The sequence below is a fragment of the Tyto alba genome, unplaced genomic scaffold, assembly GCF_018691265.1.
Source record: "Tyto alba isolate M040663 unplaced genomic scaffold, T.alba_DEE_v4.0 Super-Scaffold_9, whole genome shotgun sequence".
Lineage (NCBI taxonomy): Eukaryota > Metazoa > Chordata > Aves > Strigiformes > Tytonidae > Tyto > Tyto alba.
In genome coordinates this window covers 42,928,760-42,950,140 of record NW_024881330.1, presented here as the reverse complement: position 1 = coordinate 42,950,140, position 21,381 = coordinate 42,928,760, and the positions used below count along the sequence as shown (strand labels likewise).

The window sequence follows — 21,381 nt, the reverse complement described above, 5'->3', positions numbered from 1 at the left end:
GAATAAGTACGACAAACACATTTCTATCAAAATGAAATACTTTGTTCTTTGTCTTGTCTTCCATACATCTTTGTCAGATATTTCCTCCCAGAAAGTCAATCTACTCATTGTATTTGCCTGGTGGTATCTGGCTAACATGGATGCTTTTTTGGCAGCTCATACAGCAGCTGAATGCACACTATACTTCTTTCACATCCTTCCCACTGACGTTTCCATACCAGGCAGGGATGTTTTTTTCACAAAGATTTTGCTCAACAGCATTAATAATTTTATCAGCATAGCTGCAAAGAATACATCAGAGAAGCCTTTGTGCCAACTGTGTAGCATTCAACATGCAGCCTCTTTTGTCATGATTGTTAGGCTGCTTTGATGCATAGTATTTATGCCAAGGGATCACTGTTATTGATAAAATTGGGTTATTTTCACAGGTAGCTTTTTGTGTTTTGATTTATCTCTACTTCAGTGCATGTTCTTGCCTCATGCACTGTACCCAATTCGAACATGTTAAGAAAATACAGTTCATGCATAAAAGATTTCTAAAAGATTAGGAGCATCACATTACGTCAGCTGCTCATCAAGTATGCTGAACCTGACTCTTTCTGTAGAGCATCCTTTTGGGAGATGAACAAGGTATTGTGTTCCCTCTCTACCATGCTATTTACCACATAGATGTCACTTCTATGAGGTGGCCTGCTGATGAACCTGCAGCCTAGGAGATCCGTAGTCTGCTCATAATCAGACCAAGCTTTTAATCTTATAGTTGGTATAGCTGGAATGATCTTCCCTGAATTCCCGGTTGCTGCTAGCCTGGCTCAGGGTCAGTGGAGAAACGTGAGCTCTGTGTGGACCGGGCACAGGCGAGTCACACCATGACCGCAAGGCCTGTGCAGGCATGGGGCCGTCTGCTGGTTACAGGCAAATGTTCAAGGAACTGAGCTTCTGAAGTCCTGAAGGAATCGCTGAAAACATCTGAATTACGAACCTTGCAAAGACTCGTAAGCTGGCTGTCTCTTTACAGTGAAGTATATAGCATATGCGTGATACTTTTCTACCTAATTTCAAGGTTCTGTTTAAAGTAGTGAGAGCTTTACAGGGCAAAGAAGGCTCTAAACTATGTATTTTTCCTTCTCCTACTGGCTAAAATGGATTTAGACGAGATGGCTGTCCATACCAGCATTTCTTGTGTATCATTGCATTGTAATTTTTTTTTTTTTTTTGAAGGGGGTAAGAAGCCATACAGATTTCATACTGAAACTCGCAGATTTCTGCAATGTGGTTTCCATTTCACCCCTATTTACTCAGAACTGGCAGAGCTGTTGCGTGACCTTTCCTCCAAGATGTTAGCTGAAGCAGACATTCAACATGGAAGAAGCTTTTGGTCAAACAGAAGTTTCAGGGCTGAAAGTGGGGTGTTACGCTAAGGAGAAGTGGGTGACTTTCACAACATGAACCAGCCTTCCTGTGCTGTAACTTCTCAGCGACAGCTTCTGTAATTCAGTTCCTTACACCAGCAAGCCTACACCCTGCATTGGAGGGGACTTCCTGCCAGACCAAGATACTGACTCAGTGATTTTCCAGTAGGTCCACTTTTTAGATTAAAATAATAAAAGTGATCAAGCACTGCAGCAGTAGAAGGAAAATCTCTTGTGATGATGCACGTTTCCAGCAAGTGTCTGCCTTCGGACTTTCTGGACTGACGCGGGGCACTGCACTTTTAGCAGATCGATGTTCTGGGGGCGGCCAGCGGGTTTTAGGTGCAGCCGGGTGGCTCTGCGGGTTTGGCTTCACAGGACCTGGCTGGCACCAGTGCCAGTCCTGGAAAAGGAGACAGTGGGAAGCGAAGCGGAGGCTGCGCGACACTGTTGGGAAGGAGCGGGAGGTGGCGTTTTACGGTTCTGCCGTAAAGCAGCTCTGCCGGGGGGAGCGTCGCTGCCCGCCCTTGGGAGGTGAGCGGGCATGAGCGGGAACGGTGGGGCCAAGGCACTGGAGCTGCTGCGGGCGCTGCCCCGAGTCAGTCTGGCCAACCTGAGGCCCAGCCCAGGCTCCAAAAAGCGGGTAAGTGTCCCGAGGGCTGTCAGAAGGCCTCTGGGGGGGCCTGCGGCAGGCCCAGGAGAGCGGCCTGGCCAAAAGAGGCGTGGGAGGGCAGGGGAGCGGGTGGTAGTGTTGCGCATGTTGGCCCTGTGCTTGTCTTTTGTAACCGGCGTGTGTGTCCGTCCTCACAGAGAACCGGCTGACGGGTGGCTCTACCTAAACCTCAGGGCCATCGTTGCGGGGCGGGGGAAAACAGTAAAAAAGTATGGAATAACAGCTGCTTATGGGATGGGGTCATACGTTTGAAAAGGGAAGGTTAAAAGGCTTAAAAATAAAAGGAATGTGATGCTAGCCCGCACCTCTTCTTACTCAAGAACTTGAGTAACTTGTTTTCACAAAAAGAAAACCAAATATTATATTCCCTGTCTCCTTGTAAAGTGATACAGGAGTAAAGAAAAGAAACCAGGAAGAAACTCACCTGGCTTGGGGGAGCTATCAGTGACCAGGGGGTGAGGTTCAAGAGCTGAAGTTGTAGCACTAGGGAACTGACCGGGAGCACCACACAGCGCTTCCCTGCTAGTGCTCAAGGCTCCCTAGAGGTGCTTCCAGGGCTGGTGAGTGCTGCACAGTTGTAATCCCATAAACCTGTGGCAAGAGGATGAAAATTCTTCCCCCTTGCACCTCTTGGGTTTCCCCTGCCAAGTTTTTTCACATGGAGCTGTGAACGCCCAGCTTGGCCAGGGTCAAGCGGAACTGGAAGAAGCAGCCCTGTACAGAACTGGAGGGGTGATTCTTAAAGTTTTTCAAACTAATCCAGGCTCCAAAATGGTATTTTCAGGCTTAGCATCCAGAAGTTGTGAGATAATCTGAACCTGAGGTTTAATAGAAGTGATGCTTTTCTGCCAGTGTTTGCTCTCAGGACTTTTTGTTTTACAAGGTAGCTGTTGGGTTTAGGAAAACACTTGTTTTGGTTCGTTTTTGGTTTTGTTTTGTTTTTTTTTTTTTTTAATCTTGAAAGTAGAGATTTTTGTTCATTCACTGGGTCTTTAGCAAGTAGCTTGCAACTCCATCTAGGAAATAAGCATTTTCCCCCAATGTTACCACTAACCGTTTGCCTTCAGTTAGAGTTTTTACAAGTGACCTCAGCTCTGTTTCTCTGGTGTCTTTCTTTTGGTGTCTGACAGCCTTATTCTGTGGTTAATGAACTCTCAAATAAGCAGATTTAATAGCATTTGACTTCACAAACAGAAGTTGCAGCAAAAAAAAAAAAAAAAAGTAAGTTTTGATTAGTTTGTCTGACAATCTAAAACCTGGTCAGTGTACTACTAAATACATTCCATCTGCGATGAGATACTGTCAATGTCCTTGTGTTAACTGGAGTCACCTTGTGATCTGGTGTTTGTATGGGCAAGTGCCAGGAAGGGTGGGTTAGCAGCACCCTCCCCTTGCCTGCAGGTGCTCACACCCGCTGTGGGTTTTGTACTGCTGCTAGAGGTTGTGTGGGAACAAAACCGGCTGAAAACTAGTCAGACAAAAATTAGTTTTCATCTAGTTTAATTGGCTGGCCTGTGCAGCGCAGAGCCACACAACTGCTTGTGTCGGCACAAGAGGCACTGTGAGTAAGGAAGCATAGCATGTGGGCTGGGAGCAAGTCAGCTGCCTTTGGTGGCAGGGATGGTCTAGTCTAGCATAAAAACACATGTGAACTGTATACTATTTAGTAGTAATACAGGTAAGCTATGCATTTTAGGTCAGATGATGTTTCAAATATATTAATGCATTTTTTTCTGAATTATGTCTGTACTGACTTTTCTGCTAATATTTCAGTGCACATTAAGTGCTCCATGACTTTGGAAAACTTACAGACACAATAAAGAGCATAAAATAACAGATTTTATGTCTTTGTGGTGTTAGGCTAATAATCAAGTACCGTGATGTAATGAGCAGTTTTCATACCTGAGTTTTACTTGATATTCTGAGCTGAAGTCCAACTGCATAGTAATTTGTAGGATTAGGGGTGCTTGAAGTTTGACTACCTGAGTGTTGAATACAAAAAATGAAAAAGTGAAGAGGCATGCTGTAGTCTCTTTAATAATTAATTATTTACCTGAGTATTGATCCAACAGTGACTGCTGTGCCTTAACCAAAGTTAGCTTATGAGCAGTACAAATACCATTTAGAGTGTTGCTCTACATGCCTCACAGCCTGACTGATTCATATTGAGGAACACAATGGAAAAGAGCAAATGTGTGAATAGTGTTGTGTGGATGTGAGACTAGTTAGCAACATGACAATGCTCCTTCCACATGCATTCCCACTCCAGTGAATGTTAGCTTAAATGGGAAAAACTTTGTAAGATCAAATGGATCCATCAAAGTGATGCACAGATGCAGTCATGCCTCTTAGAGCTGAACAGGGAGCTCTTCCACGTGCAGCATGGCAGCAAGGATCCTGAAGCTTGTGGCTCTGTCTTATCCCTGATAAAGTGTGAAGAAATCAAAGTGAGCCTTAGTGTTCCAAATTCTTCAGTATATGAATGAAATGAATTCACCTTACATAGAAAACTTTATTAGTTGGGTCAGAGCGAGCTGACACCGCTTCATTTAATAGCAATCACCTCCAGCTGCTCATTTCCACCAGTGTATACTGCCTGTTTTGTAAACCCTATGAATATTTGCATACTCATGAATTGTATTGAATGGTGCAACTGACCTGGATTTTTAAATAAATAAATAAATAAAAAGGTTTTGCCTTTGCTTATCTCTGATCCCATTTATCATTTAGATGTGCAAGTGCTTCTGCTGTCAGAAATAGGAGGTGAGTGCAAGAAAGTTGCTGAACTGCTACGTATGACTGCAATGCTACTTTAAAGTGCTCAGAAAACTAATAGCTTAGTATCACAGCCTTAATTTAAAAAATAATAGAGGTTTAAAATGCAGTCTTCTCTTTTGATTGGTAGTAAGTAGAAACTGCAACAGTTGCAGACTCTTTAAAAAGTCTGAATCGTTGAAAAGATTTACATGTGTGCATAGCATCTGTATAGTCTGTTCCCCTGCCCCTTGAAGTAGAATTGATTTTTTTTTTTTTTTTCTTTTTTCATTGTCAGTGTTCAGAAACTTCTGAGCACTGAGCAACTTTCTCATGAAATAGGAGGAAATACCAATAAGTAATTCAGGAAAATTCTCTAACTTGGAGAGTACAGGGTGTAAGAGGTAGGATTAAATACTACTATTCCTTTTATTGCAATACATGAATAAATGTTCACGTAAACTTTCAGACTATTTGTGGTGCCTGCCTAGAGCTGTGCTCTTCAGAAATCTTATTAACTGCTTTTATGATTATTTTTCATCAAGAATCATCATTTTGCTCTCAAACCTTATGTTTTAAAAATACTTATCTCCAGAGTAGTTGACTAAATGTATCATTGATTATTTTCAAGGAAAGAAGACGTGGCCGTGGAAGATATGGAGGTAGGAAGTGTGGTCGAGGTCACAAAGGAGAAAGACAAAGAGGAAATCGCCCCCGATTAGGCTTTGAGGGTGGTCAAACTCCATTTTACTTGGCCATACCAAAATATGGGTTTAATGACGGACATAGGTAAGTTTCTTCACGTTTACTCAGAAACTAATCATTGTCAGCTGTTCTTGATCTTTCTCCTGAAGCCAGAATCTAATACGGCAAAATAGGTCTAACTGAAAATGAGATACTACTCTTGAATTGTTAGCATCCTTACCAGCAGAATTTCTCATTTCTTGTGAGATTTTTTTTTTTAATTAATTCACTTATTTCTGTTATTTTACAGCTCTGCTGGTTTACCTTTTTCTTTGCATAATCCCTCATATGTAGCAGGCTATCCTTCTTCCTACAGCTGAAGTGCATTTCTCCCCTGAGACCACTCCTCCACTCCTGCCTGTTTCTCTCTTTGCCTGTCTGTGCAGCTGATAACATATTAAACTGACTGGGAACAGTCCCATTGACTCTTAGGCATTGAAGTGTAAGCCAGAGCCTTGCTTTGTAACTTCTTTTCGCTTTATTCACCTGAAGCTCTGACTGCTGCTAGCCAAACTATTCTGCTTCTCTTCATGACTCTATTTTTTTAGCCCTGAAACACTGTAGACTTTGTCTGTGTTCCATCTGTTCCACCTAGGATCTTAACAAGCTCTTTAATATCAAATCTGCTGGGTGAGGTAAGTCATCTTTCGCCATTGTTCTCCTCAGGCATTCTGTCTTGTTCGACACTTCTGTTCTCTTCGTATTGTATTTGTTTGTGCCATGTCCATCTTCCAGCTTTTTAATGTTTAAAATTATTCTTCTAATATGTCTTTTGTTCACTCACTGTTCTTAGCTGGAGAGCTGTATGTCAGTGTTTTATTAATTTCCTTCATTTATATTGACAATTACAAAATACCGATTTTTTAAAAAAATATTGTTGTTGTTTTAAGCTGTTTTTGCTTCCTAAGATAGCATGTATGTTACCTGGCTCACTAACCATTTTGTTGCTTTTAGGCATGGACATGAAAACGTCTGTACCCATACAATGCTATTATAGACAGTAGTAACAAAAACATGCCACACCCAGCAGACAGTTCAAGAATGAAAAGACTAATGTGTATTTGTTTGTGAACTGTTAGACTTGCAGTTTGATTTCATGCTTCATTTGCTGATACAACATCATCAAAGAGCTGTGCATTTTTATATTTCCATTCTCCATGCATGCAATATAACTTACAGACCTGTTTTGGTTGTTAAAGGTTTACTCTGTGAGTCTTACTAGTTTTGAAGTGTGATTCAAACTCTCTTTTCAAGTACTGTAATTTTTTCCTGTTTGCTTAAGTTATTATAAGAGTAAATGAGAAGCACTTTCGATAGCTGAAAACAGAGCATAGACCCACAGTCCTGCAAAGGAAACACTGAAGAGTGCAGACACTGAGCTGCTTATGTTAATAGTGGTCACAAGTTCATAAATAACAAACAGCAAAAAAACCCCAAGCTTCTGCAATGACAAGAAATTAATACAGTCTTGCTGTTTGTAACCACATCTGGCAGCATATGGAAACAAAAAAAAAATACTTTGTAATTTCTTTTCAATGTTGTTTGCAGAATTTCAATATTTGTTGTAAATGTTTTTCTAGTGAATGTTGTAAGTGCCCTTGAGAGATGCTATTGTGGCAGGATGGGAGCATGCTGAACAATGTCTCTGCCTGTTTATCTTCACCTCACTCTTCTTTCTGTCTGCAGCAGTGTTCCTCCACTTCTTGAACTTCTACCCTGTTAGGAACTGTCTGACAGTGCGGGTTCTGTTGCATGTCTTTCTTAGCTTGCCAATAACAGAGATAAGCTTCTTTTCATTTTTTCTGCTACAGCTTGCAAATTTCCAAAAGCATTAGTCAAACTGATTGTATGAGAAATTTATGCCGATGCTCAAAACTGGTATGCAGTAGACATAGACGTGGGATGGGGAAAACTGTTCTGGGGATCGGTTTGCATAGTAAAGTTAGAACTTCATAAAATGCAAAAGCAGATTCTGCTGAAGCTGATGGCTACTGACAAAATATTCCAACTTCTTTTGGGGATAGGGGTTAATGCATATTTTCTCAATATTTCTCTTCCTTGGTGATACTTTGAGGAAGATTCTATTCAGTACCTGTGAGATGTCAGGTACAGTGCTAATGGACTAAAAAATCTTGTTGGATATAGGCAAGCTATGCAGGGGCACGTACAGGGTTTGGCTGATAGCCTTTGACTAAATTTGTATGGGAGGAGAGGCTAGATTTGTTTTTGACTGTGTATTTTTGGGGTCAGATTTTTCTGAAGGTATCAGTGAAGCTACCAAGCTAGGTTCACTTTGAAGATGGTAGTTTTATAGAATCTTGATAGCTTACCAAGAAATCCTGACACTTTAATTTCTTCATCTTTTTTGCTTCCTTAAACCAGTCAGCAGGTGGAGAGGTATTCTGGAGTAAACTGAGCTCAGCAACAGCAAAAAGATTAATATCACATTGGAAGTGAGGGTGTGTGAGCAAACCTGAAGGCATAATGGGGCCCTGCGCTGTAACTAGGGCTTGCATTTGCATTAAATTAAAGTTAATTTTAGCTTGTGGATGAGTGTGTGTTAAACATTTACTTAGTAGTTTCAGGAGTAGGTAAAAAATGGAATACAGTGTGCTGTATTGCAGTTAACCATTTCCAATTAAAGCTTCAATTTTGTAAGCTTCTCACTGGTGTTTTTGTTTTGCTTTGGTTTCCCTCTCCACAGCCTCAGACGTCAGTATCAACCCCTCAGTCTTCAGAGGCTGCAGTACCTGATTGATTTGGGTAGAGTTGACCCCACGCAGCCAATTGACTTAACACAGCTTATTAATGCCAGAGGTGTAACAGTGCAACCTCTCAAACGGGATTATGGTGTGCAGCTGGTGGAAGAGGTATGCATACAAGAGACTTATTACTTCAGGCAGTATAAAGCCTTGTAGTTTCAGTTTTTCCATACCAGGCTATTGGATCGTCTTTTCCATGTTTTGGAAGCATCTTGGCTTTTCTAAATGAGTTTGCTGTGGAATTTTTGTGGTAATAAATCCACTAGAGGGCACTGTGTGTTTAGCAAAAAAACCCAGGATGATGTTTTAAAACCTGAGAGGCTACAAAAATGATAGTTAAGGATCACATAACAAGAGGTCAAACAGGTATTTTTACAACAGAACACTATAATATTCTAAAATAAATGTATTAATATTTTGGAAAGGGAAAGTTCTTTCATTCAACCCAGGTGACTGAGTGAGAACAATTTGGTTACCTGTGTTGTTCCAGGGAGCAGAAAAATCATAATAATTTGCAGGAATTAATGTTTCTTACAACTTTGCAGAGAAGAATAAATGTATGTCCTAAAATACTAATTTTAATGTTTCTGTGTTGAAATTTATAGGGTGCTGATATTTTTTCAGCAAAAGTAAATATTGAAGTGCAGAGGGCATCTGAATTAGCAATTGCAACCATAGAAAAAAATGGAGGTGTTGTAACAACATCATTCTATGATCCAAGGAGTTTGGGTAAGAATTTATTTTCATTTCTGCTCTTTCTTTTTTTTTTTTTTTTTTTTTTTTTAATGTGTGAAGATTAAGTTCTTGCTGGGAAATCATCTGTTTTTTCCATTCTGAAAGTTCCAACAACAAAATGTTATACCAAATGTTGATCTGTAATGCATCCTCAGTTTAGCTTTTTTTAACCATTCACCTGTTTAGCCCTGCTGGTGTTAGTAGTCATTTACCAATCAGCCAGTTACAAAGCTACTTGGATTTCTTTAAATAGAGGAACTAGTAAAAGATTGTTTATTTAAATTGTTGTCTTCTTTCTCATGTGTTTAATAACACTAAGAAAATTCAGGGAAAAAAAAGAAATCCTGTGGATGTTTGTATTTTTAATTTAAAATACCTTTACAGTTAAAGTGAGGAAATAACTAAGTTACAGAAGCTCAGAATCGTTCCAGTCAAAATGGCTATTGTTTTCAGAACACTTTCACTGAAGAATGAGGCTTTGCTTTACTTGAGGCTGCATCCTGCCTAATATTCATTCATGCAGTTTTTATTGACAATAATGGAGCTTTCATGTGTGAATGAGGCTGAGAACAAGAAGAATAGACATTTTTAATGTGCAAAATATGTTACCCTGGAGTGATACAAGCTCTTTTTTTCCAATCCAGAAAATAGTCAAAACACTAAGGCTAATAGGATCTAGAATGTAATTTGCCAAATTCAGTAAAACTTGATGAGGAGAGGATAGTATGACAAATCAATAAATAGGTACATGTGCCATTGATTCTTTATTTAAAATACTTGCAGCAACACTAAAGTTTACATTTGTTGATACACTGTGGAAATAGCCATGCAGATGCATTGCTTCTAACCTGGAAGTCAGTCCTTTAAATAAATGGCGGCATCTAGCTTAGTTATTGTATCTTTCCAAAGCAGGTATTCTAAATGAGTGAGAAGTAATGATTCATCTGGATTGTCACTGAATATCAGACTAAACCAGAGTTACTTGCAAACTTGCAAGCGACTTGCAATGACTTGCAAACAACTTTGTCATTGTGAACAAGAATATTCTTAAGATTTGGGTTTTTGCTTGATAGTTTTTAGTAAGAGTTTGATAATTTATTTAACACAAAATACTAAATAAGAAGGTATCATTTTATGTCTTTAAATACACATTATAAAGCATAGTATCTAATTTTTTTCTCCTGTTTGCCCACAGAAATTTTATGTAAGCCGGTAGTATTTTTCCTGCGTGGCCAGCCTATTCCAAAGCGAATGCTTCCACCCGAAGATCTTGTCCGTTACTATACAGACGCCAGGAATCGTGGGTACCTGGCAGATCCATCTAAAGTTGAGGAAGCCAGGCTTGAACTTGCCAAGAAGTACAGCTATGTCTTACCAGACATAACTAAGGATGAGCTCTTCAAGATGTTAAGCACACGCAAGGATCCTAGACAAATATTTTTTGGTCTTGCTCCAGGATGGATTGTAAACATGGCAGACAAGAAAGTTCTAAAACCAACTGATGAGGGGCTGTTAAAATACTACAGCTCGTGAATTCAAGACTGGAGACAGCTGCAGGTGTACAGGAAACATCTGGGTATGAAATAATGGATACTAAGTGGTGTTTGTTTTTTTTAAGACTCCTGTTATACTAGACAAAACATAGATTTTTGTTTATGTAATCTTCTGGTGTATGAAGCATCTTAACAGTTGAAAAGGGCTTAGAGTCCTACATAAAGGGTGTGCTTGGGCACTTTCTCTTGTGATGATTTGCCACATTTTTTCAGACAAAATGTTTCAATGTTGCATTTATTTCAGAGGATGATTCCAAGGATTAACTTGATCTAATAATTAATTTTTATTTTTTTCCCCCTCAATTTAAAATCAGAAGCATGTCTGTACAAAACTAATATTAACTTTACAATCATATTACATAACACTATAATTTATGGCTCAGAAAATGATATCTTTAATACCTCTAAAAGGTAGATCCACCTGTATTTGGATGGGGAAAATTAAAAACAACCAGAAATAACAAAGTACAGAAGAATTCATTAACTGATTCCGTAGCAATGTTTTGGATTTCACCACTGCCATCAATAACACTAGAGCTTGAGAGATCTTGATTTTTTGTCTTATTCCTTCAGATAGAATCGAGAGACAGGGTGTGCAGTTTAAAAGAACTTTCAATCTAAATTTAGGGGGAAAAAAATAAAAGGTAGCTATTTTAAAACAATGGCTTTTATTATTTAAACAGAATTTAAAACTTGTCCAGACGCAAATGTAATGTCATTAATGAAAATGCATAGCAGAGTCTAGAGTCAATGACCATTAGACAGTGACAGTAGATTGTGAAGGATGGGGATGTGATGGACAAAGTACGTAGTTAGGATTCGTTTTTCAGCTTGATCACAGATTTAATTTGTCCATTGTCACATATGCATTTAGATGTTGTGAAAAATCATGAAGAAATTACTTTTATGGGAAGCAGTATTTTAATCACACCAACTTGATAAAATCTTTTACAACAAATGTGTGTTTTCTCAATTTCTCCAGAATATTATATTATTAGTATGTAAGAGTGTTCCAGGTTTCATACAGAAGCTTAGGGTTGGGCATTTGGGATGATGAACTGAGTAGTAAATTGAAAGATGAGAGAGGAGACTAAGTTAATCTATTGGAACTTGCACTGACTCCTCAGAAGTTAATGGAAGCTCAGTTTGGCTTTAAAATAGGGATAATTTGGTTATTAGGATGCAGGAAACAATCCGGAAAACCAGAACACAAGAAGTCTTGCTTTCCAATTTTCATGTGCCTTTGGAAATGCTACTTACAGTTTCCTGTAGCTGCCAAATCATCCCCTCTCCTAGGGAAGTCCCTCTTGAGTGTCAGAATGTCCTGTATAACACCTATGTATCTCTGGTGTGCCTCAAGGCAGGGGGGAAGAGAAAATTAAAAAAAATGTAAAAAAAAATTTTTTTTTTTTTTTTTTCTTTCAGAGAATAACAAGAAGCAGTTGAATTTTTTTCTCGGTGTTTGTCAAGCAGCCCAGATTTTTGCTTCGCCCAACAAACTACCTTGTCAATTAATACAAGCATCTGTAATCACAGAACAAAATAAAGCAAGTCTTCTATTCTCATGCCAATTAAATAATCTGAAATGCAGAGATTAACAATGGAAAGTCACTAATTTTTGACAATTTACTCCTCAGTTTCTATTGTTCATTGTTAATGTGTGTTAGATGCTATTGGTAATGGTTGTTCTCCTAACTTGTGGTTTAAGTATAGGTGAAACATAGCAAAACAACACCAATATAAAATTAGATTGTGAATAGCAGGAATTTGGTCTTAATGACATTAACATTCATATTTTATAAGGTGCACAACACTTTTTTGGCACATTAAGAATAATACTGTGTGCCAAAAAAGGTATAGCTAGTGTTAACTCGAATGTGAAGTAAATAACTTTCTCACTTTACATGTATCCTGTTCTGTATCCTGATCATTGTTGGTTTGGAACCTTAAATGACAAGTAATACTTTTTTTTTTTCTTACTTTTTTCTTTTTGTTATTACAATACTACTGCCTCCATTTGGGAAGGCGTTGAAGGGGGGGGGGAAGAGTATTTATTGCCTTCCCTTATTTGTGCCATAATGTTTCTGTTTTTATGAATCAATTCACAATTGTATTTTGTGGAGGTGGTGGTACTCAACAGGAAAGCTACTTAACTGGAAGCGAAGAAGGAAGTTAGTCATATTAGTGAAGACCAGAAGACAAAAGTGTTTATGTATTATTGTGTATTTCTGGGAGGAGAAGGGGACGGGGGGGTACGGGGAGGGGGGGGGGAAGGCAACTTTGTTTCCACTCCTGCTCTTTGTATTAAAATGAACAAACTGCTCCCAGGAATTTTTTTCTAAATCAACTTCTTTGATATACACACGCGTGCACGCGCTGGTTTCTATATGATTTTCAGGTGAAAGGGTAACTTGGATAAAATGATAACAGTGAAAGAAAGAATGAAAACAGGAAACAGATGTCTGGTGACGTTGAGGGATTGGATAGCACTTATTCAGTCAACGACATCTTAGTCACAGTGCAGCTGTATCCTGGCTCTGATACTATAACGCTACAAATACCTTGGAGCCAAAACAGCCACGTTCCACAAAATCCGGTCATTCTACTTTATAAAGGTGAACTTTTATCATCTTAGAATTGGAGAGGGCAAAAAGGGCTGTATGTTACTTTATTTAAAATATGCAATGCTTGCCTTTTTTTCTCTTCTGTTTACAGTAGCTGGTATTTTATAATGGTGGTTCTGATTTTTATTTACTAGTGAAAAAAAGTGACAAGGCTATAGAGGATTTCCGGTTCATTTTATCTCATCAGGAACACAAGTCTCCTGGCAACCGAATACAGAATTATCAAAAGCACAAGTAAGTTATTGACAAGGTTTCTAATAAATCCATAATAAACAGCCTCCCAATGGACTGTTGTTTATATGAGGGGTCAGGCTCACTGATGCAAGACTCTAAGCCAGCACTGGCATCTAAGGCCATTCTCTTTACTTAGGAATATGTGCCATGTGTTCATGTTCATAAGATGGATGATTGCCTTGGATATCCTGTTTTGATAGGGGTTTTTCATATGCAACAATGTATTACACAGTGAGAAGCACCCAACCTGCTGTAACTGGAAAAGCATTATCAAGTAGCGAAGGAAAAGAAATGTTATTTGTGCCGTAAAATACTGAAAGCCATGTCAATTTGTATCAACAACGTCATGCTTTTGAATGGTTCCTTGATAAAACTGATTACATATATGAGACTGAAATCAAAATAAAGGCTTTTGAACAAGTACATACCTTGTTATATCATACCTTGATTATTAGAAATCACCTATTTTTTGGGAGACTCTACCAGCCAGTTAATACTAACTATACTTACAGGTGGCTGCCTGCAGACTTGAAATGAAGCAAGTTAATATATATGCATTTTCCTTTTTACTTATGTGTACACCACCACCACTTGCCTTTTAATTTATTATGCTTCATATTACAGTATTTGAGTTTAACAACCAAAAGTTGACTGTACCATTCACTGATTTCCAAAAAGGAATAAATGAATAAATTGCTGGCCCTGATCTGAATCTTCACTGCCAGTGTGCCATCATTGTTTTGACACACATGCATAATTGATGTTAGTGCTCCAGGAAGTCGTATGAAAGTGATCAATTATGAAGATAGCTTCCCATTGCTATTTTATATTTCATTGCTAACATTTAAAATGCTAATGCAAAGCTAATTTTGCACTGTTTAGCACTCATTCTGTAAAAATTTGTCTCTAACTTGGAATGGCTACACAAGTGTATTTTAAATATTTTAGTGCTATATTTATTATTTACATATATCTAAAATAAGAAAGAAACTGGCCATTTTGGACAGACACACTATAATATTCCATATCCAGATTTAATTCTTAAAATTTCCTGATTGGTGATCGGATGGGAATGGTTTTATGTAACTCACAGTCTGTACTTCAGTTTATTGTTATGGTTTAGTCTATGAAAAGATGTAGTTACGAGGTCCCAGTGCATCAGAATTCTTACCCATTAGAGGAAAATTATGAACTTTTAAAGTTCCTTTACCTCCTAGCCCAGGTGTCCCATCATGGTGTTTTGTAGCAGAAACATACGTCATTATCTAAAGAATTATTAGTTTCTCAGTGGAAGCAAACTATCCTCAGATCTATTCTGTCTCCTTTGGTTAATATTCCCTCTTGCATCTGCATCTTCCCGAGGTCTCTTCTTGCTTCTCCTGTTGTAGCGGTGGGAACTGCAGGGCTCAATCATTCTCACAGTGTCATCCTGTCTGGCCCACTCCGCATTTGAAAATCTGGTTGTTTTATGTGCCTCTGGAGCAGGAAAAGTGTTGATCATTCCTGCATCTGTTTATACGAGGGGTTTTTTCGTGGCTTGCGTTTCCTGGACTGGTGTTGCTTTTGTTGTTAAAAATGTCAACAGCAATGTTGTTTACTTGTTAACCTTGTAGATTCCAAGACACATGCCGACATGGTTGGAGGGGCCCTTTTTGAGCAGTGGATTCAGAGTTTATTCAGTCAAGAAACACTCCTAGAAGGGTTTCTGTGCACTTAACTCAGAATTACACACACTAGATACAAGTCTGAATGGATAGGCAATTTTGCATTCAATGCATCAATGCCCAAATCGGTCCCTCCTCGCACTTTGGGAAACCCATTCTTTGTAAGGTTCATTCTGACTCCTGATAGGACTGTCCTGTCTGGTCTCTAATTATAAATATGGGCAGCTTAGCCTGAAAGTCTGCCATTTCTTGATGTTAATATTTTTATTGTTATTCCTTGGGCAGGTAATGACAGCTAGAGGTTTGTGTACATAGAGCAGTCTATGAAAAATAAGTTGATGTGTAAATTTACAGTAAACTAGTTATCTGTGGATTTTTTTTTAATTATTATTTTGTGATGATGGTGTAGTTTGCCTTGCTCCCAATGTGGAATACCTTAACTTAAGAAAATAAATTAACTCTCAGTATCTGACAAGGGAGATGCTTTCTTTACTTTGTTGAATGTAGCTGTGGTTCAGATTTTCAAGAGTTGGAATCCAAGTTCCCAATAAATTTAGTATAGTGAGGTATGATCTTCATTTTAAAATTAATGCAAGTCTAAATTTACAGTGCTCACAGATAGACAATTGTTTAAGCTCCTTTCATAGTCAGTAGTAGTCTGATTGATGCAGTCAGTGGAGCCTGGAGAATTGCTACATTTAACCTGAAGCAAACATCTGAGCATCTAAATCTGACAGTAGTTTTGACATACAGCACACTTGTATACACCCAAAACTTCAGTATTTGGAGCTGAATCCCATTCTGTGTTTTCAGTGATCTGAGATGCTTGAAGTTAATGGTTGGAGGTTCTTAGGGATCTGCATATCACCAGTGTGGATTCATTGGGAACTTCTGAAGCTTGATGTACTAGGTTGTATTCATCTTTGAAAATAAGCATGCCGATTTAATAAAAAACAAGTCAGAGGACATCTTGGCGCCACAAGAGGTGAAATGCTGGCAATCAGACATTTGATGTTATTTTAGAACTATTGGAGACAGCAGTTTTTCGAGGGTACAGAAATCAGTGGCATCCCCACCTGGAAGCCTCCTGAGTGAAGGTGGCTGACTCCTGCTTCCCAGCCCCGCACTGGTATTGCCATTCAAAATTTGCCTGCCCACCTATTTAGCCCTCATGTAATACACTGCCCATGTTTGTGCTACCTCTAATGTATGTATTTCCTCTGTAAGCAAAGCATGGAAATTAGTCACCTGAATTTGCAAAAGAAGAAATGGGAGGGGAGAATAGTGCCCCTCAGAGGTGTCTGCAAATGGTGCTTGTAATGGTCAGAGAAGGTGAGATATTTAAACACGGATGTTGTCTCACTGCTCTCTGAGAACCTGCAGTCCAGTGTGTTTGTGTTTCTTAGGGTCCTCCCTGCAACTGTTGTCATGAATTGTGTTGGTTGTATAAAAGACAGATTTGGGACTAATCCCTACAGATTGGGACTTGCTATTCCTCTCGTTTTCAATGATATCTGGGTCCCTGAAGCCTCATAGATGTGTTTGGTTTTTAGTGTGCAATCAATTAGCCCTTTTTTTTTTTTTTTTTTTTTAATTTGGCAAGGCAATTGCACTAATCACCACAGCAGGCAGTCTGGGTATGGGCCATGTACTTGATTTGAGACTGTTCCAGTCAAAATATTATTCTACTGATTTTCTGTTGGACTTGGCTGGTGTGACATTGCTGCTGCCCTGACTTCTAGGACTTGTGAAATGTCTGGGCTAATTGTGACTTTGTTGTTGGATTTTGTTATTATTGTTATTGGATGGCTCCAACCCTTCCAGGTTCATCATTAAAGAGAGGTGTTTACTGTGGAATGATCATGAAATTAATTACCCTAGGGAGGATGTGAACATGCTGCATAAGTCTACCTGGGTTGCTTTTTCTGCACTCCTTTGTACGTATCTGAGGGAATCAAAGCTTTGGGATGCTATGATTTTCTCTTTGGTTATTGTGGAAAAGCTTATCTGTCCATTAAGAAAATGGAGTGTGAAAAGCTGTCAAGTCATTTTTGCTGCATCTTGTGAAAAGTGTGTGCTTTTTCCCAGTTCAAACTGTTGCTCTCAGCTGAACTGGGTGACTTTGCTTGCAGCGTATCAGGAAACTGCAGTGGCAGCAGACAGGCACTGACGTGCAGCTCTGGTACTGTAGTTGGCCCTAGCGAAATAAAAGATAATCTGCCCAGACTTGGGAGCATGAGAATCAAGGTATGAAAGTCTCCATCTGAAGAGATTCCAAAATCAGAAACGTACCACTATTCTGCAAACACCACTGAAACTCTGCTGCATGTTTAATTACTCTTTGTTTTTGCTTGCTGTACCGTTCTGAACTGTAAGTATTCAAGAAATTATTTAAAGAATACATTTTAGGTTTTCTTTGTTGTCCTTAAGGACAACAGTCAGTTTTCAGCCCTGCAGGGATCTTGTTTCCAAGCATTGTTCCGGTATCTAGCAAGGCTAGAAGCAGATTTAAGAAGTGAGAGCCAGCATTTTCATGTGATGGCATTATTCCAGGAACTGGTGCTTTAGGATAAACAGTAAATATTGTGAGGCTTGCAAAACAGTTAGTGATTCATTGCTTATACCCTGCTGATTTATTCACTGCTTCAGCATATAACTCCTCTGCTGTCTCTGCAGTTGACCTCCAGTCATGTCTTCTCGGCCTGGAAGAAACATGCTGTTGTTTCCAGCATCCAAACCTGAGAGTAACAAATATTTTATTACCAGGTACATAAGCATCCCACACAAACATCCTCCTCTGCTGCTTTCCCCACATTACAAGACTGCTGTGGTTGTTGGTAGTGCTGGGAGTTGCAACTGCTCACTGGGGTGGGGAGAAGGACCAGTGTCCTGGTACAGGCAAGGCTGACACCTAGTGACCAGATGTATTTATTCCTATGGGAATTCATTGAATTCTAGTTCAGTCACTAGTCACTCTTTTCTCAGTCTGGAAGGTTTAAACTTCAAAGTGAATAATTAATTTATTTCATCATCACTTTTGGCCTTTGTTTTCAGTGTTTCTAGTGTACTCTTCTAGAGATGAAGTTAAGGTAGCTCAAAAGCTTCTTCAAGCTTAATATTGGAGCCGTGAAGGTTTTGCTCATAGTCTCCTGGGAGCTGTGCATTGCAGCTGCTTTGAGCAAGCCATGAGGTGGCTGATAGCAATCAGGGGTGAGTTCAGAATATGGTCCTTTTGTGGGTTCTCCTTCATGAAATCGTGACTGACCCTGGCACTTGGATTCCCTTTGCTCATCCTGTTTTAAAGAATCCAAGACAAAACATAATGGGATATTTTCAGAGTTGCAGAATTTTCTGTCTCCTGATGTCTGCTGACCAGGGGTGGCATCTTACCAGGTGGCAGCATCATTGTAAGCGCTACCTGTTCCATCACCATTGCAGATCCTGCTGGAAATGCTTTGAGTTCTGTGCCTTCATGAGCTGCATATTAAAGAAGAAAAGTAAAACCTAGCTAAAACACTCTTCCAGAATGCTTCTGATTTTTCTTTGGTTATCTAGATTAATATTTCAAGAGTATAACATATTTCTGAGAATTGTGTGTGAACTTTACCAAAAGGAATAGCCATATAAATTTGGGGAAACAGCCCCCGCAATATCAACCAAAGCACTCTTCCTTGTAAGAATAATCGTTGACTCCAAAAGTAGACTGCAGAGGTTCTCAGTGGTTTCCCACATTAATAAGTTTCACATGAAACCATATACTGAAGCCCTAACGAAGACTTCTTGGAGCAGTCCTTGAGACTGGAGGGATTTTTTTGTCTTTTGAATATCTGTCATCATTTTAATGCTTCTTGAAATATTAGAAATAAACATTTTGGTTGATTCAGCATGACTGTTTGCTATTAGCACTGTGTGTTTGGCTACACAAAGAGTCAGAGCTCGATGTTTTTCTGTGACTGAAAGGAAACTTTGATTCTTCCTGAATGAAATAACTAGGAACTTGCACAAGCCCTGTGTTGTTGAACGGAAAAGGCAGGCTTTTTTTTCTTCAGATAATCTTTTATATCTGACTCGGAACTTTACGTATGGCTCTGGTTCTGTATCTGTGGCATGTTTCTAATTAGCCCATGCAAAAATAAATGTTCTGTATTTTTAAATCCACTGATTTTTCTTCTGCTAACCATCTCTGATAGGATGTGCTTCTGGAGAGAGTGCTAACAAATTCCTGAGGCAAAAATCTCTGTCAAAGGCAACAGATTCCAGTCTCTGAGCCATACGAGCCTCCATCATAGCCATTGTCTTTCTGAAAGTCTGGGATTCAGGTGCTCTGACACTGCGTACACATGTTTTAATTCTGCAGAGTAGCCTACATCATCAGGGCCTATTTTTTTTTTTTTTTTTTTTTTTTTTTTTTTTCCTATCATCACAGCTTTCACAGTTTTGTTCCCGGGCTGCGAGGACACCACCAAACCTGACCATCCCCACCTGACCCTCCAGCCTGTGCCCCGTGCCCAGGGCTGGGGCAGCCCTGCATGACACTAGGAATGAGGACAGCAAAACTGTCCAAACATACACATACAATCCAGTTCTTTTTCCCTGACTGAAAAACTGATGGTGCAATTTGGTGAGTGTCTCAAAACTCTCACTCAGTAACATTTGCCTGAAGGGAAAGCTGCATTTTCTCACTCGTGTTTGCAGCTGACCTTGGTCTCTCTCCAGAAGTTCACAAACAAGGTTAAAGGGTAGTTCACTTGCATTGTCAATTTGAAGAATTATTTTATTCCTAAAACCTGACTTCTAAACTTAATTTAATTTACACTGAAAAAGTAGTGATCAGTTATGAACAGGAGTCACAGAACAGGTAAAGGTGACTTTGACCAGGTATAAGTAATAAAAAGACTTCAAATTCTTAATTTTGAAAGCTAAATATTGGGATCCTGAAGGCCTTGAATGTGATATTTGAGTTTATAAGGAATGCAGTATATAATGATTCCCCTTCTTTTTTTTTTTTTTTTTTTTTTGTTATTGAGGTAATGGGAGTTTTGTTAATTGGTCAGACTAAGCCAATTGTTTTTGTTATTTCAGACCACAAGTGCAGGATTCCTGCCTTTGTTCAAAGCACTGTTGTGGGGAAAAATAAAGCGCTCTAGTATTCTCGAGGGAAAAATAAAGCTTCTTGTGCCTACAGGGAATAAAGCTGGGCATCTGATATGGCTCCATCTCTGTGGGCAGGTAGACGTCACTTCTGGAAAACCTACTCAGAGCCTCAGGCAACTTGTATAGTCTTTGTCAGTCCTGTGCTGCTCTACTTACACTGGTAGCAGTAATACCCGAGTAGCAGGTGCCGTTGGGTAGAGCTAGGTCCATATGTCTGCTCCGAAATAACACACAGTATGGAGCCCCAGCAGCACAGATGTGGGAATCTGTGCAGGCACAGCTGGGTAAATCACTCGGAGTAACCCCCTGTGCTCGAAGCTCCCCCTGAAACCTCCCTTGAACGCTGGCTACAGTCCCCCAGCGCGGTGCCGGCACATGGGGAGCCGCCTGAGCCAGGCAGGTGCTGCCACATCCTCCTCGCCAGGGCTGTGACCTGGAAGGGGAGCAGCTTGTGTGCCACCCTCACCCTGGATCACTGGGTTGAGCTGGTTTGCAGCTGGGTTGGGAGCCGAAGGGGTGACCCACCTCCTGCTCTAGCAAGGGGGTTCTGGAGGAGGTTCTCCTCTGACAGAGCTCAGCTGCAGGGCCCTCACTGTCAGCTGCCACCTGGTAATGCAGGAAGAATTATATTTCCTTTCTTTAAATAATGACAAATTCAGACAGGACAGTCATGAGCCTAGGTCTGCCTGCTCATATGACCAACTACCATCATATTAAAGAGGAGACTGATCTCTCAGACTCACGTCCCTTTGTCAGAACTGCACTGTAGGAACCAGCAAGTAAGGCATGCAGCTCTGCAGCTTTTCTTCTGATTGTATTGGATCCAGAATCACAAGAGTTTCAGTGATACTTCCGACTACCCAAGGAGTTGGGCCACATATAATTCCTTTTTATATTACAAGCTTTTCTACCAATTGACTTGGATTCAACCTGTATTTTACTCGTAATGCAACTGGATTCATCATATACTCACAAATATGAGGTACAAAGGCCTGTGTGTTTATCCATTTGGCTCACTTGACATTTCTTTTGAAACCTTTTGGACTGTTTCAGCTCTGCTTGACAGAGTAGT

General features: G+C 39.6%; 1 protein-coding gene across 1 annotated transcript; it reads left to right on the top strand.

Annotated features, from left to right (window-relative positions):
- Positions 1-1,882: 1,882 nt before the first annotated feature.
- Positions 1,883-13,914, top strand: MRPL15 (mitochondrial ribosomal protein L15). The gene is made up of 6 exons (XM_009971686.3): positions 1,883-2,055; positions 5,471-5,628; positions 8,288-8,453; positions 8,951-9,074; positions 10,276-10,656; positions 12,059-13,914. The coding sequence occupies exons 1-5, from the start codon at positions 1,957-1,959 to the stop codon at positions 10,611-10,613; spliced, it is 885 nt and encodes a 294-aa protein (XP_009969988.2). The 5' UTR covers positions 1,883-1,956; the 3' UTR covers positions 10,614-10,656; positions 12,059-13,914.
- The last annotated feature ends 7,467 nt before the right edge of the window (positions 13,915-21,381 follow it).

Coding starts and splice junctions, on each gene's coding strand:
- MRPL15 (XM_009971686.3), top strand. CDS start 1,957: ATGAGCGGGAACGGTGGGGCCAAGGCACTGGAGCTGCTGCGGGCGCTG. Junction 2,056..5,470: donor GCCCAGGCTCCAAAAAGCGG/GTAAGTGTCCCG, acceptor ATTATTTTCAAG/GAAAGAAGACGTGGCCGTGG. Junction 9,075..10,275: donor CTATGATCCAAGGAGTTTGG/GTAAGAATTTAT, acceptor GTTTGCCCACAG/AAATTTTATGTAAGCCGGTA.